Source organism: Lutra lutra, chromosome 2 (assembly GCF_902655055.1).
Source record: "Lutra lutra chromosome 2, mLutLut1.2, whole genome shotgun sequence".
Taxonomy (NCBI): Eukaryota; Metazoa; Chordata; class Mammalia; order Carnivora; family Mustelidae; genus Lutra; species Lutra lutra.
Genome location: NC_062279.1, coordinates 152,388,678 through 152,409,151, shown reverse-complemented (window position 1 = coordinate 152,409,151; position 20,474 = coordinate 152,388,678). Strand labels below are relative to the sequence as shown.

At 38.5% G+C, this 20,474-nt stretch overlaps 1 protein-coding gene across 6 annotated transcripts in view; it reads right to left on the bottom strand.

The window, feature by feature from the left end:
• Positions 1-1,340: 1,340 nt before the first annotated feature.
• Positions 1,341-20,474, bottom strand: part of C1QTNF7 (C1q and TNF related 7) — a 110,674-nt gene continuing 91,540 nt past the window's right edge. For 5 of the 6 annotated variants that reach the window (XM_047718929.1, XM_047718927.1, XM_047718928.1 and 2 more), the window contains 2 exons: positions 10,674-10,919; positions 1,341-5,141 (listed from right to left, as the gene is read on the bottom strand). In XM_047718929.1, the coding sequence (XP_047574885.1) occupies positions 4,510-5,141; positions 10,674-10,911 (870 nt within the window). In that variant the 5' untranslated portion in view covers positions 10,912-10,919 and the 3' untranslated portion in view covers positions 1,341-4,509. The remainder of the gene's footprint in view (positions 5,142-10,673; positions 10,920-20,474) is intronic. The other variant, XR_007125282.1, reaches the window with a different exon arrangement.

The following is a 20,474-nucleotide window of genomic DNA, read 5'->3' as shown; positions in this document are numbered from 1 at the left end:
CAGGTATTGAATGAGTATGTAATAAGAGAAGGACCCAACATGATGATTAAGCGTGGACTCTGGTGCTCTTTGTGACCCTGGGTCTTTGTGACCCTATTTAGGTAAATTTTTCTTATCTTTTCTGGCTCTTAGTTTCTTCATCTGTAAAATAGAGAGAATAATTGCTGTGAGGACCAAGTGAGCTAATCCACGTAAAGCATTTGAAATAGTGCCAAGTGTTCACTATGGCTATCATAATTCTGTACTAGTTCTCAGATCACAAAGAAAATGTGTGAGGTCACCTATGATTCCTCTTGGGCACAGCAAAGAAGGAATATTAGAGAAAAGGAAGTAATTCCCTAGCTGAGTCTTAAAAGGTGAGCAAGGCAGGCAGACAAGACAGCAATAGCATGATGAGCAAACAAAACAGTGTGTGCAAAGGCTCTGAGGCACATAGGAACAAGGCATCCTAATACTGTAGGTATCTTGCATTTGCTTGGATTATAGGTTTCTTGTGGTGACTTTCGGCAATGTGACTATGAAAGTAAGCAGAGGCTGGATCCCCAAGGGCTTAATGTGCCTTACTAAAGGGTGATAATATTAGGTAGGATGTCTTTTGCTAATGGTTGAATACCCATCTCAAAAAGACTTGGTAAAAATGGCATGAATAGTAACTGTAACTGAAAAGTCCCAGGGAAGCCTGGCTATAGGCATGTCTAATGTTCGAAAGGAGACTCTCTTTATCTCTGTCCTTACTCCTCCTGTGTGTGGCTCCATTTCAAATGGAATTATGGTCTGTGATGGTAGAATAGCTTGTGGAGTCTCACAGGCTCAAGTCCAATGGGAAAGAATGAGACTCTCTTCTAGAGAAGTCCTAGTAAAGTCTCAGTCTCTAATTGAGTCACCTGAATCAATTATATTGGTGAGTGCAATGCTATGCTCTGATTGTTCAGGCCAGTGATTTACATAGTATCGGAGTCAATTCCATTTAGAAGCTCAAAGACTTGGCATGTAAAGGAGGGTGGTCCTTCAGAAGGAAATCAGGTATGAATACCAGAAAAAGGATATGGAATGAATACCAGATAGCAAAGTCTCCAAAATTCCTGGCCCCTTTCATACTGCAGGGATTGGAGGGCCATTATTGTTCTTTAAACTGTGGATTGACATGATCATAACTGTAATTGGAGAGAATGGATTGGAGGGTTGTGGCTGGAGGCAGAGGGTCAGTTAGAAAGTTTTTACTCATCTGGGGAAGTAACAATGAGTGTATGAATGAAACCTCGACATTGGGGATGGAAAGATGTGATGACCCAGAACTGTATGTGTAAGAGCTGGAAACATTAAGGAATTTATACTGAATAAAATTCAGTGGGAAGGGGAAGAACAACATCAACAATGTCCCTTAGGTTTGGCTTTGGTGACAGGTGGGGTATGGATGTTGTTTGTTGGAAGCGGAGGCTACAGAAGGTGAGAGAGTAGAAGGTATCAGACAACACGTTAGTCAATTTCTGAAATATTTTTATGTCCATGATCTATTTTCACAGACTGGCACAGAAGAAGTATATTCAAAGTTTATAGAACCTTCTTATCACTGCAAACAACATCATTCACAATGACGAATGACCCGGGAATGCCCTTTTGCATGCACAGGTACAAGGAAACAGACATGTCCTGAAAGTGTGCTACACAGGCACACACATGTTTTGTGCTGTTCTCACTTTTTAAAAATTTGTTTTGCCCTTTTATTCTCACCTGATTCTGACTAATGCATTCTTTCTGTGTTTTATCTGTCTTTGCAAGTGACTCTAAATCCTTTCTGGAACAAGATGTTATATAGTTAATAAATCTCTCTTAATACATATTCATTACAAGTCAGCTCTCACAAAGCATGATTGGAATGAGACTTAGAATTATTTTTTTTAAACCAAAATCAGTCTTCCATTATTTTTTTACTCAAATACCCATAAATGTGGATAAATGCCATCTGTCATTTCTTTTTTAAGGAATAAAAGATACCTATGTTTGCTTAAGGAGTTTATCCTTTTATTACCAAAATAGTCTCTCCTTTCCCACTTTAGGTCTCTGGTCCCCATCACCAGTCCACCAGATATTTCAAAATAAAATTCATCTTTGGGCCTAGAACCAGCTGAAGAAGTGCGAGTTTAAAAAAGCTACTCAAAATAGGCTTTGTAATGAAAGAAACATTTAAAAGGTAAGTAAACAATGTCCACAAAATGAATGCATGAATGGATCGCAATCAGAAAAAAAAATTAAATTACACAATAATTTTGTGGGTCATGATTTTCTACAATAAATCCTTCTTTTCCAGTTTCTCCAGCAAATCCCATGGTCTTCAAAGGGCCCATATTTTCATGTTCCTCAGATGAGCTTCTGCTGTTGGCTGTTTTTTACACTCTGTAACCTGGCCTTCCGGGTCCAGCTGTTATGTCATAGCAGGTGACTAATCCAAACCACCTTTGCTTTCTCTTCTTCTCTACTTTCATTGCTCTTGGCCTTCCAGATCTGTGTCCTGACTCTGGAGGAGAGCAACCAATGGGCAAAACATGGCATGTAGGAGAAGATGTTGGGAAGTAGGTCTGCCAATGGGAGAAGCAGGCATTGCCCTTACACATTGCTGCTTGATCACTGCCAGTGTCATCTCTGATCACAGCAGCCCCCAGCTCTGGGACACACAGGGACCCCAAGGTTCCTCATAACTGAGGTCCACATTTGTCAGGTTGACATTTGAGGCTCTTCTGGGTCTGTGTTCTTACTTTCATGCTTTGTCCCCATTCTTACCTCTCTCCCTACCTTGGCCCTTCTATGTCCCAGCTACCTCAGAAAGTGCAAGGGGCAGAGGAGATTTCCCAAGCCCTCTTCTCTCACCCCCCAATTTGAGAGTAAACATGTCCCCCTCAGCATTTCTTCCAGAGCATTTGTCTCTATGTCCAGTTTAGCACTTAGCATGTTTTAGTCTGCTCATTTCCAGAATTCTTGGTATTTTGTGTATGTGTGTATGTGTGTGCATGTCATTTCCTTTCTCATGTCCTTGGAAATTGGGTGGCAGGGGCTGGGCCATGTTCACCTTGGTGTTCCTCCACCATCACAGAATCCTGTGGTGACTCACACAGAGGAAGCATAAAAAAAGCTTATCAAATAAATGAGCCAAGAGAGAACACATGGAAGGAGGAGCAGAAGCCACCAAAAAGGAAGAGAGTAAGGGGGTGGAAGATGGGAGAGAATCCTGACTGGGATGGAATGGTGAAGAACTGTGCTGCAGTAGGGAACCAGACACTCACCCCGAGAGACCGCGGGACTGTGGGAACTGTGAGGCTTGGAAGGGACAGTTACTTGTTCAGACCTCTGGCTTCTCTTCATCTTCCTCCTGTTCACCCCCATCAACACATGATAAATCAGTGAACATATACTTCACTTTACTTGAATTCCATACCTTGGAGATCTATAAGAAATAATTCCTCCTGACAATGTAAAGTAGTGCCCTCATTCTTGCATAAGCTAAGAGGAATAATAATTGTTTTGGGAAACTGTCAGGCTAAAGGATTTAGGAGAATGCTCTCCAGACTGATCTCAGTAACTTGTGTCTCTTCATTTACATTATTCCTCTTGGGCCCCCTCTATCTCTTAGATTTTTACCCCTTCCAATGGCAAATACCAGTGGTGTTATGAGGGTGAGATGGGGTGAATGCAGCTGCTGAATTCATGTTTTCTTTGTATTCCTCCCACCTCCTTAAATACACACAACTTAGAATGCTTAACGTTTTTCCATGTGTAAAAGTTTCTCTGTCTCCCTTCTCCAGGATAGAGCAGCTCCTATGTGCATCCAGCTTCGAGTCAGTCTGTCAGGGCTCATCTCACTGAATTGTGACAGTATGCTCATCACACACCAGCCTGTATGAAGGTAGAGACTTTGTTTTAACTCACTATTCAATCTGACCCACCACCACTGTGTCTGGGTTACACAGGCCTACTAAAGAGTTGTTGAGCGAATACATACACGAGCGTGAAGGAACAAATAACAAAACAGAGGAAATTAGTGCTTCACTTTAGCTTGCCAGAAATTACTCAGTATCTCTTACCTTTAGTTTTTGACTTTTGAGAATCGTTAAAGGCTTCGTCTCGGGTGTTATGATTCTCTTAAACAGCAAGCAAATATGCAATTTTATGAAGATTTAATGAGACAGTATCATTGCCAGCTGATTTTATCACTCAAGGAGTTTAATAGAAAATTTGTTAACATTGTCTTTAATTTGTTTAAATATTTATGAACATTGCTTTCGAGAGGATTCTTATCTGGGGTTATTGTTTTATAGAATTCATTTTGGTGTGCTTTCAACCATTTGGTGGTTGATCTTGCTTTAATAGATGCTGCTAGAATTCTCTGTAAGTGCTTTGGAATCTGAGTGGGAGTCTCTTTGGATTTCATTTCTGCTTGCTCCACCTTCCAAGGCCCCGGATTAAATCAAAGTGTCTGCCATAAGGATCTTGGAACATTCAGGACATGAGTCCTAATCACAGCTCATCATCTTCAGATATGGAATCTAGATAATCTGTGTCAACATATAGGAGAAATCCGGAGAACAAGCTGTCTGCCCAACCTGGGTCTGAGAAGAGGCCGTTCTGGTCAGTGAAGAAGATCTCCAGCCACACTTCATCTTCCGGCTGCAGATAGATGACTGTGGACCCGGAAGCGACGTCATGGTTCCCTGTGTTGGCGTCGAATGTCTTTATCTTGTACTGCCCATTGTGAACGAGCCCGATTGCCAGATGCTTATTTGCCAATGTGATATCATAAGAAAAGTAATAGATCCCTGGGAAGGCACAGATGAACTTCCCTGTGGCAGGGTTGTAGTGCTCTCCCTCATTGAAGAGGACCTTGTTAAATATAATTGGTAGCCTTTCTTCTGGGTAGCTGGTAGTGATGCCAACAGAAAAGGCAGATTTGAGCACAATGCTTCCGCATCTACAAACTCCAGGCAGCCCTGGGTCCCCTTGCTCTCCTCTGTCCCCCTTTGCTCCAGGAGGCCCAACTGGACCTACTTCTCCTTTTTCTCCCTCTGGTCCCATGGGTCCTTTCTTCCCAGTTTCTCCTTGGTCCCCTTTCTCTCCAACAAGGCCCAGTGGTCCAGTCTTACCTCTCAAACCTTTAAAAAGAGTTTACAGTTTAATTGATAGTTCCTCCATATATACAGTCACAAACAGCATGCCCCACAAAGTGCCAGAACACCCTAGATGTGTCTCTCTAATCAACTTTCAAGAGTAAACTACTAAATACTAATGCATCTTTAAAGAAAAAAAATCACTGATGCATTAAAATGGAAATAAAAAATTTTCATCAGAATTTCAGGTTAGTGTTCCTGAGTACATGAGAAATCATTTAAATGCTATTTTGATGATGAATCATCTGCAATGAAATCAGTCACATACAGTATTTGTCACTACAGGAGAAATTCAGTGAGCATAATGATATTATTCCCCAGAGTGGGGTCATGGGGGCAGACAGAACCAGATGAATCCTTCAAGGCTATTTTGTCTTATGCCCCATTCCACTTCTATCGGTATTAATAATACAAGAATTAATGAAGATTAGATTAGTTCATATTTATTCAACATTTACTATGTACCAAGGACAGCACTTTATTCACAGACATTGTCTTCTTTAGGCCTTGCAACAACTTTATGGATTAGGAAATTACTATTGCTTCCCTTGCAGGTGGGGAGACTGAGCCACAGAGAAGTTCGTTTGCTCAAGGGAACAGGTAGTAAGTGATGGAGCTGTGACCTGAACTCACGCCTGCCTGACTCTGGAGCTTGAGCATCCCCCCGAGGCAGGTGCTGGAGTGTACATTGTAGAGTGCAACAGCATGTACTGAGGGCTTAATATGCTACGATAACCAAACAACAGTGAGGGCCACCCCTATGCGGTAGTCCTTTTTTGGAGGAGAAAACTGAATCCCAGAGAGGGGAAGAAACTTGCTTCTGTAGCAAGGTTAAGACTGGAATCCAAGTCCTAGTGTAATGATGCTTCCCCTTCATCAAAGTGCCTCTTACCTTTGGGGCTGGAATCAAGAATCCTAAAGTCTGTTTGGCTTTGCAGCTAAATGGTTGTATCATTTTAGGCAAGTCCCTTAATTTCTCTGGGTCTCCTTATATATAGAAAAGACATAATATCTGTGAAAGGATTTCAACAAATTCAAAATCACCACAGTGAAATATTTTCTGTTTGTCTAAATCTTATACCTACAGATCAACCACAGGCTAAATGCAGAGAAATTATGATCATTGGTTGAAAGGGATAAGCAACATCTATTCAATTTTTAAACCATATATATAATATATGTAATGTATATTATATATTATTTATATATTATATAAAATATATGTTATACATATGTTATATATATGTTATACATATATAATATATAATATGTATTATATTATATAAAATATTTAATTAAAATATAAATTAACAAAATATGAAATGTCATTTAATTTTTATGGTCAAATCCATTCCGTAAATAATGCCTGTATAATGATACATGCACAAAAATATCCAAATTATTGGTAATTTATCATGGCTTTTGTAGTCAGGGAAAATATATTATTGGTATACTGTGTAGTTATCTACATACTCTTTTAACTATGTATTTGTTCTCAGGAACTTTTATTAAGCTAAACCTTTTTATCTTAATAGTGCTCTGGTATCATTTATTTGAATATTACATGTATATCAGTGCTTGAGCTTAATAATTTTTCAGTTATTTGGCAAATGTAGGGAAGAAATATTCTGAATAATGTAAATTTGGGGAGAATTAATGCTATACCCTTAAAATGTACAGTATTTTGTTTTAGTAATTTTGGAAAGAGGTTTTTTAACAATTTATGATGCACAGAAGAATCTAATCATGAATGAAACCCTTTTTTGGTGACTGGGATCAGTGTTATTACTGATCATAGAACTGTCCTCAAGTTCTAGGTGGCTTTTGTTGTGAAGTTGAAATTCCACTGGTCCCAGCCAGAGTATAGTCTGTGTTTATTTCTTGAAATAGTCTGACCTTTGCTTCTTTTTGGTAGGAATAAAATATGAATACTGTCTTACTGTTGAATTTATTTGTGAATCGAGGACCACAACTTCTAAATTGTTATTTTTATTTTCAATAGGAGCTTAACTTCTGCTGTCTCCTTGAGTGACCTTTAATATATTAATAAAAAAACTTTTTGGCATCAACAACAATTTCAACTATTATGTACTCCAATCCTCCTGCTTCTGTGACTTGGGCAAGTCACTTCTTGTCTTTCCAATGCTCCATTTGTAATATGAAGAATTGGATTTAAGTCCAATCTCAGTGTTTGGATTTTCTATGGCTATTGAATTAGATAATCAGGGATTAGCTATAATAACTTGAAGTAATTCTTCCTGTTTGCATGAAGGATTTGCACCTGTGCTAAGGACCAATTAATGAATAATGGAAAGAAGGGATACATCACTCTTCCCCTTCCTATTCAGGCATATACTTGGGTAGAGAGGAGAATTAATGGAGTAGTGGTTAGTCTATGCTTAGGTACTGACACTTGGAGAAAGGAATTCTTAGTTCTCTAGGAAATGGGCTTACAAAGATTTCTTCTTCAGTACTATTTCTTTCTCCAATCCATCTATCCATCCATCCATCCATCCATCCATCCATCCATCCATCCATGGATTTATATGTGCATGTATACATACATCTAAACCATGTAATATTTTTTGACTATCCACTACATGCTAGGCACTACACAAGGGGCTGAGTGGGACCTTGACATGATTGACACCTGTCCCACCCTCAAGTTAGCTGTTACTATGTATTATACTGTTATCTGCAAATATGTTCATGAATATCTAAAGCCATTTAATAAAGTAGAATGATCTGTTTCATGAGCTGGTTCTAGTGTTATTTGAAGATATCTCTAGGGATGTGCATTCAGATTAAATTAACTTGCAATATTAGGCTATAAGACTAATTGCTATAGACCAGTGAGGGAGGCAGATATTTTTAAAAGAACATTTCTAATTTGGTATAATAAGTTCTGTGCTTGTGATTTAAGGTAAAGAAGTTGGACAAAACTATGCTTGATTTTGCTTGCCCTTGATTGGATGCATGTGATGGGGATGTTTACCATGAGTATATGAATGAGAAGACATATGTGGTATCATTGGAGGGGACAGAAGAATCAAAGGAAACATTGTGTCCAGTTTCAGCTGCATTAAAAGCTTGTCCCCAAAGCCCCAGAGCTCCATTTCTATTGTTCGTAAATGGGGTGTGTTTTTCTTCATTGAACACACAGACATTCCTAACTTTCTTGGCTCTTACATATCCTTATATGTGTATTTGTGTATATTGGATTTAAGTCATCTCAGGTTGGGGAAGTCATTTTATTTGTGAATCTCAATGTTTTCACTGTAACATTGTAATTGTTGATTGTAATGATTTCTAACAGGGTTATGGTAGATGTTAAGCACTAAATGTAAAATTCCTGACACAATAAGTTCTTAATAAATGGCTACGATGATGATGATGAATATTGTAATTATATGCTTCTATACTGGCCTCCCACATCCCCATGTTTGTTTGTCAAGGCAAGGACAATGTCATATTCATGTTTGTGTTCTCATTGTCTACAACAGTAGTAGGGGACAAATTTATACTGCCCACCAAGGGATATTTGGCAATGTCTGGGGACATTTGTGTTGTCATGGGTGGTGAGGTTACCACTGGCATCTAGTGGGATGCTTCTAAGTGTCCTACAATGCTAGGAGAGCCATCCCACAGTAGCTCATTATTTGGCCCCAAATGTCATTAGGGTGGAGGTTGAGAAACACTGGTCTAGAATAATACCAGATAGCAATATGTACACAAGAACCTTGCTGAAGAATAAAGCATGGGTAGATAGATGACTAAGCTGGCCTTGTATATTTAAAATTGTAGCAATTATGAACATTCAGTTTAATCTGAATGCATACCCATATACCTATTTTTAAATGACATTAGAACTACCTCATGAAACCCATCACTCATTTCTGGTTTATTATACGACTTTGGATATTCAGGAACTTAGCTATGACTCATGTTTGTGGAGCACTGTGTGATATGTAACAACAGCTAACATTTCCTAAGTGCCTACCACACGACAGCTTTTCTACTAAGTGTTTTATATGTACTATTGCACTTAATCATCACAATCATCCCTACTACTCCCAGGTTACAAATGAGGGAACTGAGGCTCAAAGTAGCTATTTGCCTAAGGGTGCTAAGTTAGTAATTGAAGGAGCCAAGATTTGAGCCTAAATCCAACTGACTCCATTGCCTGCTTGTATAAACACTACATTATTGCTTCCAGACATAGTAAATTAAAAGGGTTGGTCATATGTAACTCTGACCCTGGTGTTCTTACAGGATTTCAAGGCTATTCATGATCATGACACAGTAAGTTGTATTCATAAGTGTTAACGTAGATAAGCTGTTGAACATTTACGTAAAGATTTTTTATCTAATATTGAACAATACCCATACACGTTTGGTAGCAATTGGTTTTCCAAGTATTTTCTGCATAGCAAATACAGAAATGAGTAATTATCGGGTAACTTGCATATATATTATGCTATTGTTTCATGTAACATCAGTAAATCAGCTGCAATAACTAGATAGAGACTTGTTTCTTAGAATGGATTAACTTTTCTCTTCCTATCTTTCGTACTAGACTTTACACTCAGAAACTTGTTTTCAAAGATTGATGCCAAATCACTTCCTCTTTAGAGTAATTTCAATTTGGTTTACTCTGAAGGATTGCAGAGTCTGGCAATCTTCCTGGGCTAACTTACTTGTGGGGGGAAAAAGTAAAAATTACTGAAGTAGTAGAGGGCAATGGTGTTGCCATCAAGAGCTGTAAGAATCTACTTTTTTAGCTGTAACAGGATAGGTGGGGAAGAGATGAACCAGAAAGGGTGGGCTATATACTGCTATTGTCATTTCATCTCTGAAAAGTAAAATCTAGAAGTCCTTCATGTGACTTTGCTCTGGATATTAGCACAGAGCAGGATGGTACCTGTGCTTTTGGTTACTGATTCCTGCTTCTGCTTCGACTGTCCATTTCCCTTCCTTGTCCATCTGTCTGCTATCTATCCATGCCCTTGCACACCCAGACATTGCCTGCTAGCTGTGATCGCCCTGTGGTCTCAGGCATCAGTGTTTGAATCCAGCTCTGTCGGTCACTAGTAGTGAACTTCCGTCTTCAGTAATTAATTTAACCATGCTATTGCTCTGTGTTCTCATCTGTAAAATGGGATAACTGAAAAAGTTGTCATTACAATAAAATATGGTTGCAGGTAAAGAGTTTCAAGCAGTATCCAAAGCATAGAAAGGGCTCAATATTAATTACGATTAAAGAAGGTGAAGTAGAGAAGGGATTTCAGGAGCAATTCTCATTAGAAAAGGCAATAAAGAAAGGAAACAGTTTAAGGTGGCATGCTCATTTATGTATTTATTTATTTAAAAAGATTTAGTAATTTATTTTAGAGAGAGAGAGCGAGAGCACATGAGCACCAGTGCGGGGAGGAGCAAAGGGAGAAGAGAGAAAAATCCCAAGCAGACTCCCCACTGAGCGCAGACCAGGGGAGTTTAGGGAACTTCATTGTTCATTACCTGCAGCTCCCTTTTCACCTTTCTCTCCTTTCCTGCCGTCTCTACCATCTCGTCCTGGAAGGCCGATCCGACCATGGGGCCCTGGGGAACCATTTGCTCCAGGCGGTCCTGGAGGTCCAGGTAAGCCAGGGATGCTACAGATATATCTTGGGGAGTAGCTCTCTCCTTTGAACTGATTACCCCGAGGCTGTCCACTGGCACAAATGGCAAAACTTGTAACATAGAGCAAGATAAACATCTTTGGCTCTGGAAAAGAAACACAGGGACATAAATGCACCCACTCAGGTGGAAGTTTTGGCATAAATGAACATGGGAATGGGCATCGGCAACCCCTCACTTCAGTGCTTACCTTTCCATGCATGTATAAAACCCAGTTTACTCTCATAATTCCCTTGGAAACTATTAACACATTACTTATAGAGAGTTCTCAGTGCCCCGCAGAAGGATTGGTGGAGATGAAGGATTGATTTAAACAATTTCAAAATAAAGCCACTTGTATTTTTTTCCTGTGGGGTCAATGATGGAATTTGCAAAAGAACACTTTCTTTTTGCAAAAATAATGCATTATTTTTAGAAAATTAGAAATATATATGAATAAGATCAAGATTAACGTTCTCACCACTAGAGATAATTATAGTTAACATTTTGATACACACATCCTTCTGGTCTGTATTGTGGAGAAAAGTGATATTAGGCCATTCTTGTATTTTTTTCAACTTTTTTCACTTAACAGTATATCAGGAGCATCTTCCTGTCTCAAAAATTATTCATAATATTAAAAAAGATGCATTTTTCTCTACTTTCCTTTATGTACATGATTCTCCATTGTAGATATTTCCTTCCAGTTTTCTGCCAACATAAACCCTATGCTAGACATTGGTATATCTAGTCTTTGCATGCATCCATGATCATTTCTTTAGAATTTACAGGCTTTTTAATGCAGGAGAAAAGAAGTGTCATTCTCAGGAAAACATGTTTTTCACTTGATAATCATGTGTAACACCAATTAGTGTTAATTGAAGTACTGTGCATGTCCTGCAAGGGGATTCTCAAACTTTAATTTAAAACCTGCAGGATACAATGCCCTGGTGAACCATTAAGTCATTAACACCAAGGCTCAATTAAAGAGCTGAGTGAAATTAAACCATGCATGGTGCCACGTGCTTCTAGGGAAGCAGACAACTGGTCTCTTCAGCTATGATTTAGTAGGACTTTGTTTTTCCCTCCAAAAATAGGATCCTGAACATGGTGGATCATTTGTTAGCATGAAATTTGGCATATAAGTTGAGGGGTGGGCAGTATAGGCTGGGACGCCTGATTTTCTAGGCTCAATGGTCCTTAAGATTAGTAGCTTCTTGGATGGACAATGCATACACATGGTTTTGGGGAGGTGTAAATGAATAGTTCCTGGATAGTAGTATCCAATAGTTTTGGATAGTTTTGGGCCTGTGCTTTAATAAGAAATCTCAACAACGCTTGATATCCATGCCTGGCATATACTCGCCCAAAGCCAATAACGTTAAAATGTGAAAAAAGCAATCGGATGGAGTTTCCTTGTTTTTTGACAGCCACATCAGAAAATTAACCAGGCACATGGTACCAGTTTTATAATTCCTGTGGGGAAATTGCAACATCTTGGAATTAGACCTAGAAACTTGCCAGAGCATAGGAATGAGAGACTGAGAAAAACACAGTGTGCACATGTGGTTCAAAATAAATCTGTTTCCTAGAAATCTTGTTAGTGAAAAACTGAGGCAACTTACCCAAATATAGGCTCTCTTTCCTTGACCAAATCTCCATGTTGCCAGTGTCTCTTTCCCCACATGACCCCCCACCCCCAAATCCAGGAGAATATTTTTGCTGTGTACTGTCTGCTGTAATATAACACAAACTCAAAAGTACTGATCCCATTGCTCAACTGGGATTAAGGCACTTTCTGAGAAGCCCAGAGGATCTCATAAAGATACGAGCCCTTTCAAGGGTGTTCCAGATGAAAGAAAATGAAAGAACATTCTATGCATACCCCTGCCATAGTTAAAACAAACTATAGTGATTAAATTGCTAGCTTTTTCTTGTAAAAAACTGATTACAGGAGGTTTTGAGAAGGAATTTGAAAGAGAGGAACATGCTCATAGAAGTTACTCATAAAAAGGTGTTTAAAGAGACATGGAGGGGCACCTGGGTGGCTCAGTGGGTTAAAGCCTCTGCCTTAGGCTCAGGTCATGATCCTAGGGTCCTGGGATCGAGCCCTGAGTTGGGCTCTCTGCTTGGTGGGGAGCCTGCTTCCCTTCCTCTCTCTCTGCCTGCCTCTCTGCCTCTTTGTGATCTCTGTCTGTAAAATAAATAAATAAAATCTTAAAAAAAAAAAGAGACATGGAATGGGATGCTGTGGCTGAGGTCAGGATTTGGTTCTATGAGGGATTTGAAATTATGTGGAGAGAAGACACTTTGGGCAGTGGCATCTCAGACACTGGTGGAGATGCTGAAAACACAACATACCCATAGTTGGGTATTAGTTTATCAAGAAGCTTGTGGTAAGCTTCCAGGTTATGGTGGGTAGAAGAAGGAGAAATTTTAAAGATCTGCTTGGAAGGATAGTAGTATTTCCAACCGCCAAGAAAAAGCTGCTCTAAGAAGGTAAAAATAACACAATCTAAAGAGATGCATTCATTGAACAAATGGTTTGCCTTTCATTGACAAATGCATTAGGATATTATTTATTTATTTATTTATTTATTTATTTATTTATTTATTTATTTTTATTATAATGTTCAATTAGCCAGCATATAGCACATCATTAATTTTTGATGCAGTGTTCAATGATTCATTAGTTGCATGTAACACCCAGTGCTCATCACTACACATGTCCTCATTAATAACCATCACTTGGTTACCCCATTCCTCAACCCCCTCCCTTCTGTAACCTTCAGTTTGGTTCCTGCGTTCAGAGTCTCTCATGGGTTGTCTCCCTCTTTGATTTCTTCCCACTCAGTTGTCTGTGCTATAGTCTAAATGCTAGAAGCATCCCCAGTTAGAATATAATCTTTTTTAATTTATATAGAAAGAGGTGGGGCAGAGAGGGAGGGAAAATAATCTTAAACAGGCTTGATGCTCAGGGTAGGGCTCCATCTCATGACCCTGAGATCATGACCCAAGCTGAAATCAAGAGTCAGACACAACTGACTGAGCCACCCAGGCACTGGCAGATGCCCTCTGTCCTACCCAGTTAGAATTTTTGAAAGGCATTCAAAATGATTACCCATTAACAATCCTCATTGGAACTGATGAAAAACATGATGTGGTGCCTGATGCACAATGACAGCATGGTGGTAAGTGACCGCTCAAGTCTTGGGACTCAATTTACTATGATAACAAAGGAGTGTAGGGTATAATGGAAAACTACAGTGGCATCACCCTGCACTAGTTCTTCATTTTACTTAGAAGTCAAAAACCTCACAGTACATGGTCTTCAAGGCTCTACTGGATTGGGCACCCACCTTCCTTACTTCTCTGAAATCATCTTCCTCTACTCTCCTTCCCACTCTCCAGCTCCAGTCACTATGAATTCCTTGGTGTTTCTCAGTGACACCAGGAATGTTCTGCCTTAGGGTGTTCATACTGTTTCTTCTGTCTAGAACTTTCTGCCCCAAGACATCTACATGTCTCACTCTCTTATCTCCCTTTCTTTTTTTTTTAATTTTTAAAAAGATTTGTATTTATTTATTTGACAGAGAGAGAGATTACAAGTAGGCAGAGAGGCAGGCAGAAAGAGAGGGGGAAGCAAGCTCCCCGCTGAGCAGAGAACCTGAAGCAGGGCTCGATTCCAGGACCCCAAGACCATGACCCGAGCAGAAGGCAGAGGCTTAACCCATTGAGCCACCCAGGCACCCCTCTCATCTCCCTTTCTGAGTCTTCTCAAATACCACCCTCTCCCTGAAGCCAATTCTTTTTTTTAAAATTTAATTTTATTTTTTCAATGTTCCAAGATTCATTGTTTATGCACCGCACCCAGTGCTCCATGCAATATGTGCCCTCCTTAATACGCACCACCAGGCTCATCCAACCCCCCACTTCCCTCCCCTCCAAAACTCTCAGTTTGTTTCTCAGAGTCCACAGTCTCTCATGGTTTGTTTCCCCCTCCGATTTCCCTCAATTCACTTTTCTTTTCCTTTTCCTAATGTCCTCTCTGTTATTCCTTATGCTCCACAAAGTAAGTGAAACCATATGATAATTGACTCTCTTTGCTTGACTTATTTCAGTCAGAAATCTCTTCCAGTCCCATCCATGTTGATACAAAAGTTGGGTATTCATCCTTTCTGATGGAGGCATAATATTCCAGTGTAAATCTTACACTGTATTTAACATTGCAATAGCCTTTCATACATCCTGATCTTCCCTCATTCTGCTCTACTGTTTTCTCTTCTTTGTACTTACCACCTCTAACTCACTAGATTATTATTACCTTTATTATGCTTTAAAAATATTGTTTATCACCAATCTGATAGAATGTGATCTCCATGACGGTCAGGGACTTTGTCTTAGTCATTGACTTCTACAACCATCTAGAATAGAGTTTGGCACAAAAAAAGCCTCAGGTTGTGGGCAAGGAAGGATATATTTTGGGGGGCCAGGTGTTAGTTTTATGAAAAACAAAATGAAGCAGAGAGAATGGACTGTGAGAATATTACAAGGGAAAGAAAAAAGAGAGACTTAAAGAAATATTCTGGAGATCTGTGGGTCTCTTTCACCATGTTTGAAAAATACAAATAAAAGACTTGAATTGTTTTAATTTTGCATAGTCTAGAGTATTTAGAAATACTTTAAATATTTACTTTTTTTGGTATAGACAGAACATGCACATTTATAAAAAGTAAATCTCTTCTCCCTCCTCCCAGTCTTACAGACATGTACTTTCCCTTTCTAGAGGCAATCATTGTTGCTAGTTTGTTGTGTGTTCTTCTTCTCCATGTTTTTGGCACACTATATGCAACTTTTTGTATCTAGACTTTTTGTATCTAGACTTTTCAGGTAGCTAAGAGATTTTCTCATATATATATGTATGTGTATATATGTGTGTATATATGTGTGTATATACACACACATATATATATCTTAAATCTATAAATATATTTATAGATTTAATATGTATATTTAATATTGATATATTTAAAATATATAAATAAATATACTCTTTTTATATATTGCTTGTACACTATCTTTTATTTTTTAAAAGATTTTATTTATTTGCCAGAGAGAGAGAAAGAGCAAGCATAAAGAGAACAGCAGGCAGAGAGAGAAGAAGGCTCTCTGCTGAGCAAGGAGCCTGATGTGGGTCACAATCCCAGGACCCTGGGACCACGACTCGAGCCAAAGGCAGATGCTTAACTGACTAAGCCACCCAGGCATCCCTGTACATAGTTTATGACATTAACAACACATAGCTTTCCCAGTTTGCCATTTCATTTTCTTCAATGCATTTAAAAATATTTTATCACAAAAACATTCTTGGGGCACCTTGGGGGTCAGTCAGTTAAGCGTCTGCCTTTGTTTAGGTTATGATCCCAGGGTCCTGGGATTAAGCCCCATTGTGGCTCCCTCTCCCTCTTCCTCTGCCCTTCCCTGGCCAGCTAATGCTCTCTCTTATGCTCTCTCTCTCTCAAATAAATAAATAAAATCTTAAAAAAGCCCCCAACATTCTTGAAGTTCAATTTATTATTTTGAAAAGGCCTTCCTCACTTCAAGATAATAAAAAGATTTCTCCCACTTTCAGTTCTTTTGTTGTTTCATTTGTTCACATTTAATATTTGACCCATTAGAATGTTTCTTTCTTTTTCTTTTTCAGTTGTAGGTTTATTTATTTATATTAGAGAGAGAGAGAGGGAGAGAAAGAGAGAGAGAAGTGGGGAAGGGGCAGAGGGAGAGGGGGAGAGAATCTTAAACAGACTCTGCACTGAGCGTGGAGCCCAACACAGGGTTCTGTCTCACCACCCTGAGATCATGACCAGAGCTGAAACCAAGAGTTGGGTGCTTAACTGACTGCCACACCAGTGCTTCTAGAATGTTTCTGATAACAAGTGTGAGATAGGGATCCAACTGTATATTTTCAACACTCTATATTGAAAAATCTATCCTTCACCCACTTTCCCACTGGTTTGCAGTGAACTTGGTTATTTTGGCTGGGGCTGAACTCTGCAGGTCATGGCTTTATAAACATTACAATATTTTCTATAGCTTTATTGAGATTTAACTTACACACCATAAATCTGACCAATTTGAAGTATACAACTCAATGTACGCTATAATCCAATTTTAGATCATTTTCAAAGCTACAAAAAAACCCTCATACACATTTGCAGTCACACTCCTTACATAAAATATTTTGAAAGATTGCATTGAATATGCAAATTTATGTAGAATATGTGCTAAAATGTATTTTTTTCAACATCACGCTCCTTTGGAGTGAGAAAATCAAAGCTCTGGAAATATTGTTAATCTTGAACAGATCTGTCCTGGGATGTTAATGCATCCTATTTTTCTATAGGGATTACAGTAACAGGTTTTTAGTTTTTTAAACTTCTATTTACTTCATGGTAATTTAGATTTCACAGCCTTTATGTTAAAGTGTATTTTGAATCTGTAAAGCATGAATGTAGTATGTAGTGTTTTGTAAGATATTTAGTGATAGAACTCTTTGTTCTTGCTAAACTAGCAATAAAAAATACTTGGAGAAATACTGAATAAATCACTGCAAAAATTGAAATTTTAGACAATATGCCCACAGATGAGATTCTTTCTTTTTAAAAAAATAAATTAAATCCATGTATATACAGTCAATTAATATTTGACAAGGAAGCCCAGAATACTTCTTTCATGGGAAAAAATAGTCTCTTCAATAAAATGATGTTGGGACAATGATATTTACATACAAAAGAATGAAATTGGATCTCTAACTTACATCCCTCAAAAAATCAACTTGAAATGGATTAAAGACTTAAATATAAGACCTGAAACCATAAAACCTCTAGGAAAAAACAGGGGAAAATATCCTTGACATTGGTCTTGGCAACAGTATTTTTGGATATGACACCAAATCACAAGCAACAAAAGCAAAAACAAACAAGTGGGACTACACCCAACTAAAAACTTCTGCATAGGAAAAGAAACATTCAACAAAATGAAAAAGCAATGTACAGAATGAGAGAAAAAAACTGAAAAGCATGTATCAAGTAGGAGGTTAATATTCAAAATATAAAAGGAACTCATACAGCTCAGCAGGAAAAACCAAATAATCTGATTAAAAACAGACAAAGGATCTGAATAGACATTTTCCCAAAGAAAACATACAAATGGCCAACAGGTACATGAGAAGATACTCAATATCATTAGTCATCAGTGGAGTACAAATCACAAAAGCACAATGAGATATCACCTTACATCTGTCAGAATGGCTATCAGCAAAAAGAAGGGATAACAAGTTTTGCTGAGGATATGGAGAAAAGGGAATCTTTGTGCACTGCTGGTGAGAATGTAAATTGATATAGCCATTATAGAAAACAATATGGAGATTTCTCAAAAAATTAAAACTACCACATGATCCAGGAACCCCACTTCTGCATATATATCCAAAGGAAATGAAAACAGGATATCAAAAAGCTGTCTGTACTCCCACATTCATTGCAGCATTATTCATAGCCATGACATGGAAGCAAACTAAATGTCTACTGACAAATGAATAAGGAAAATGTGGCATATATACAATGGAATATTATTCAGCCATAAAAAGAAGGAAATCCTGCCATTTGTGACATCATGGATGAACCTTGAAAGCATTATACTGTGCGAAATAAGTCAGAGAAAGACAAATACTCTATGATCTAACTTATATCTGTAATCCAAAACACTGAACTCACAGAAACAGAGAGTAGAATGGTGGTTGTCAGAGGCTGGAGGGTGGGGGAAATGGGGATATGTTGGTGAAATAATACAAACTCCACCTATAAACTGAACAAGTTTTGGGGACCTAATGTGCAGCATGGTGCCTATAATTAACAATACTGTCTCTTTGTATATTTGAAAGAGAATAGATTTTACTGCATGTGATTATGACACACAATAAATGCTTTTACTGCACACAAAAAAGTGATAATTATGAGAGGTGATGGATGGTATTAACTAATCTTCCTGTAATAATAATAATAATAATAATAAATTAATAATAATAAAAATAATAATAAATTAATTCCTCAAAAATGTAAGCCAGAATTACCATATGATCCAGCAGTTGCACTTAAAAGAAGTGAAGACAGGCACTCAGATATTTGTACATCCATGCTCATAGCAACAGTCTTCACAAGAGCCATCAACAGATGAATGGATGAACACAATATTCCATACAATGGAATATTATTCAACCATTAAAAGGAAGGGAATTTTGACCCATTTTACAACATGGAGGAATCTGAGAACTTTATGCTAAGTGAAATAGACCAGTCACAAAAGGACAAATACAGTATGATTTTTACCTATAGATGCATCTAGAATAGTCAAGATCATAGAGACAGAAAGTCAAATGGTGGTTGCCAGGGGCTGGGGAGTAGGGTCGGGGGTTCATGTTTAAGGAATATGAAGTTTTGGTTGGTGAGAATGAGAAAGTTTTGGAGATGCATGATGGTGTGATGGTTGTAAAACTGTGTGAGTATATTTGCTGCCCCAGAACTAAATGCTTCAAAATGGTGAAGTGTATTTGTTATCTGTGTATTTCCCTGAAATACAAAATACCAAGTGAAAAAAACAATATGAGTTGGGATGCAGGGAACCTACTAGTATTTTTATGACTGTGCTGGGTGTTCTAAAGCATCGCTTACTTCATCCTACACCACTTTTGTGCAATAGGTGACATTATCTTCATTTTAAAGATAAGAAAATCGAGACTCCGAGGACTCACGTCCACACAGCCATACAACTGGCACAGGCAGGATTTGAACTGAGCTCTTTTTGTCTCCAAACACTCGAGTTTTCTCCTACGTTGTGTGAGGGAAACTGTAATATTACTTCATGATGAAGGGCTGGACTCAATTATTAATTCGACTTGAGAATGTATTCTGCCTGGAAATCATTAGGAAGAAGATAGGTAAGTAAGGGTGGCCAAAACACGACATATCCTTGGCCTGCAGAGGAAGAGATTTCACAACAGCAAGTTTTGTCCTTCTCTAGCTGCATTAGGAGTGGCTCTAAGCGTGAGCAAGACAGGGTGGGGACCCGAGGTGTTCACATTCCAGCTGCTTCTGTTGTGTTCCTCATCTCTGTCTTTGGGGTTCCAGTTTCTCTCCTCAGAACTGCCTCTCCTGTTGGCCATGGAACACCTTCCCTTCTGTCACTATGCAGTGAGCAGCACCTCATATCCATGTTGTGTTATGGCTATCTATTTAAATTGTTTTTTCTCCACCAAAATATTAACTCTGTGCCACCAGCATTTTTAGGACAATGACTGGTCTACAGCGGAGAGTCAACAAAGGTTGAATGAAGAAAATATTTATTCATCAATATTTCCTTAAAGAACAGCTTATGATTTACAAAGCTTTGCTGCTTTATGTAAAGTGCTATGATGGTACAAAGTAAAAAATGCTGACATTTGACAAACATTTTGTAGTCTACGGAGCAATGTTAAGTCCATATCCTCTTTCCAAAAGACCGTTTTGTGGTAGATTGGACAAGGAACAGATGTCTCAAGAAGGCAGGTAACTTGTCTATGGCCACACAGCTAGCGTCAGACCAGAGATTGGAACCCAGACCTTCAGTTTT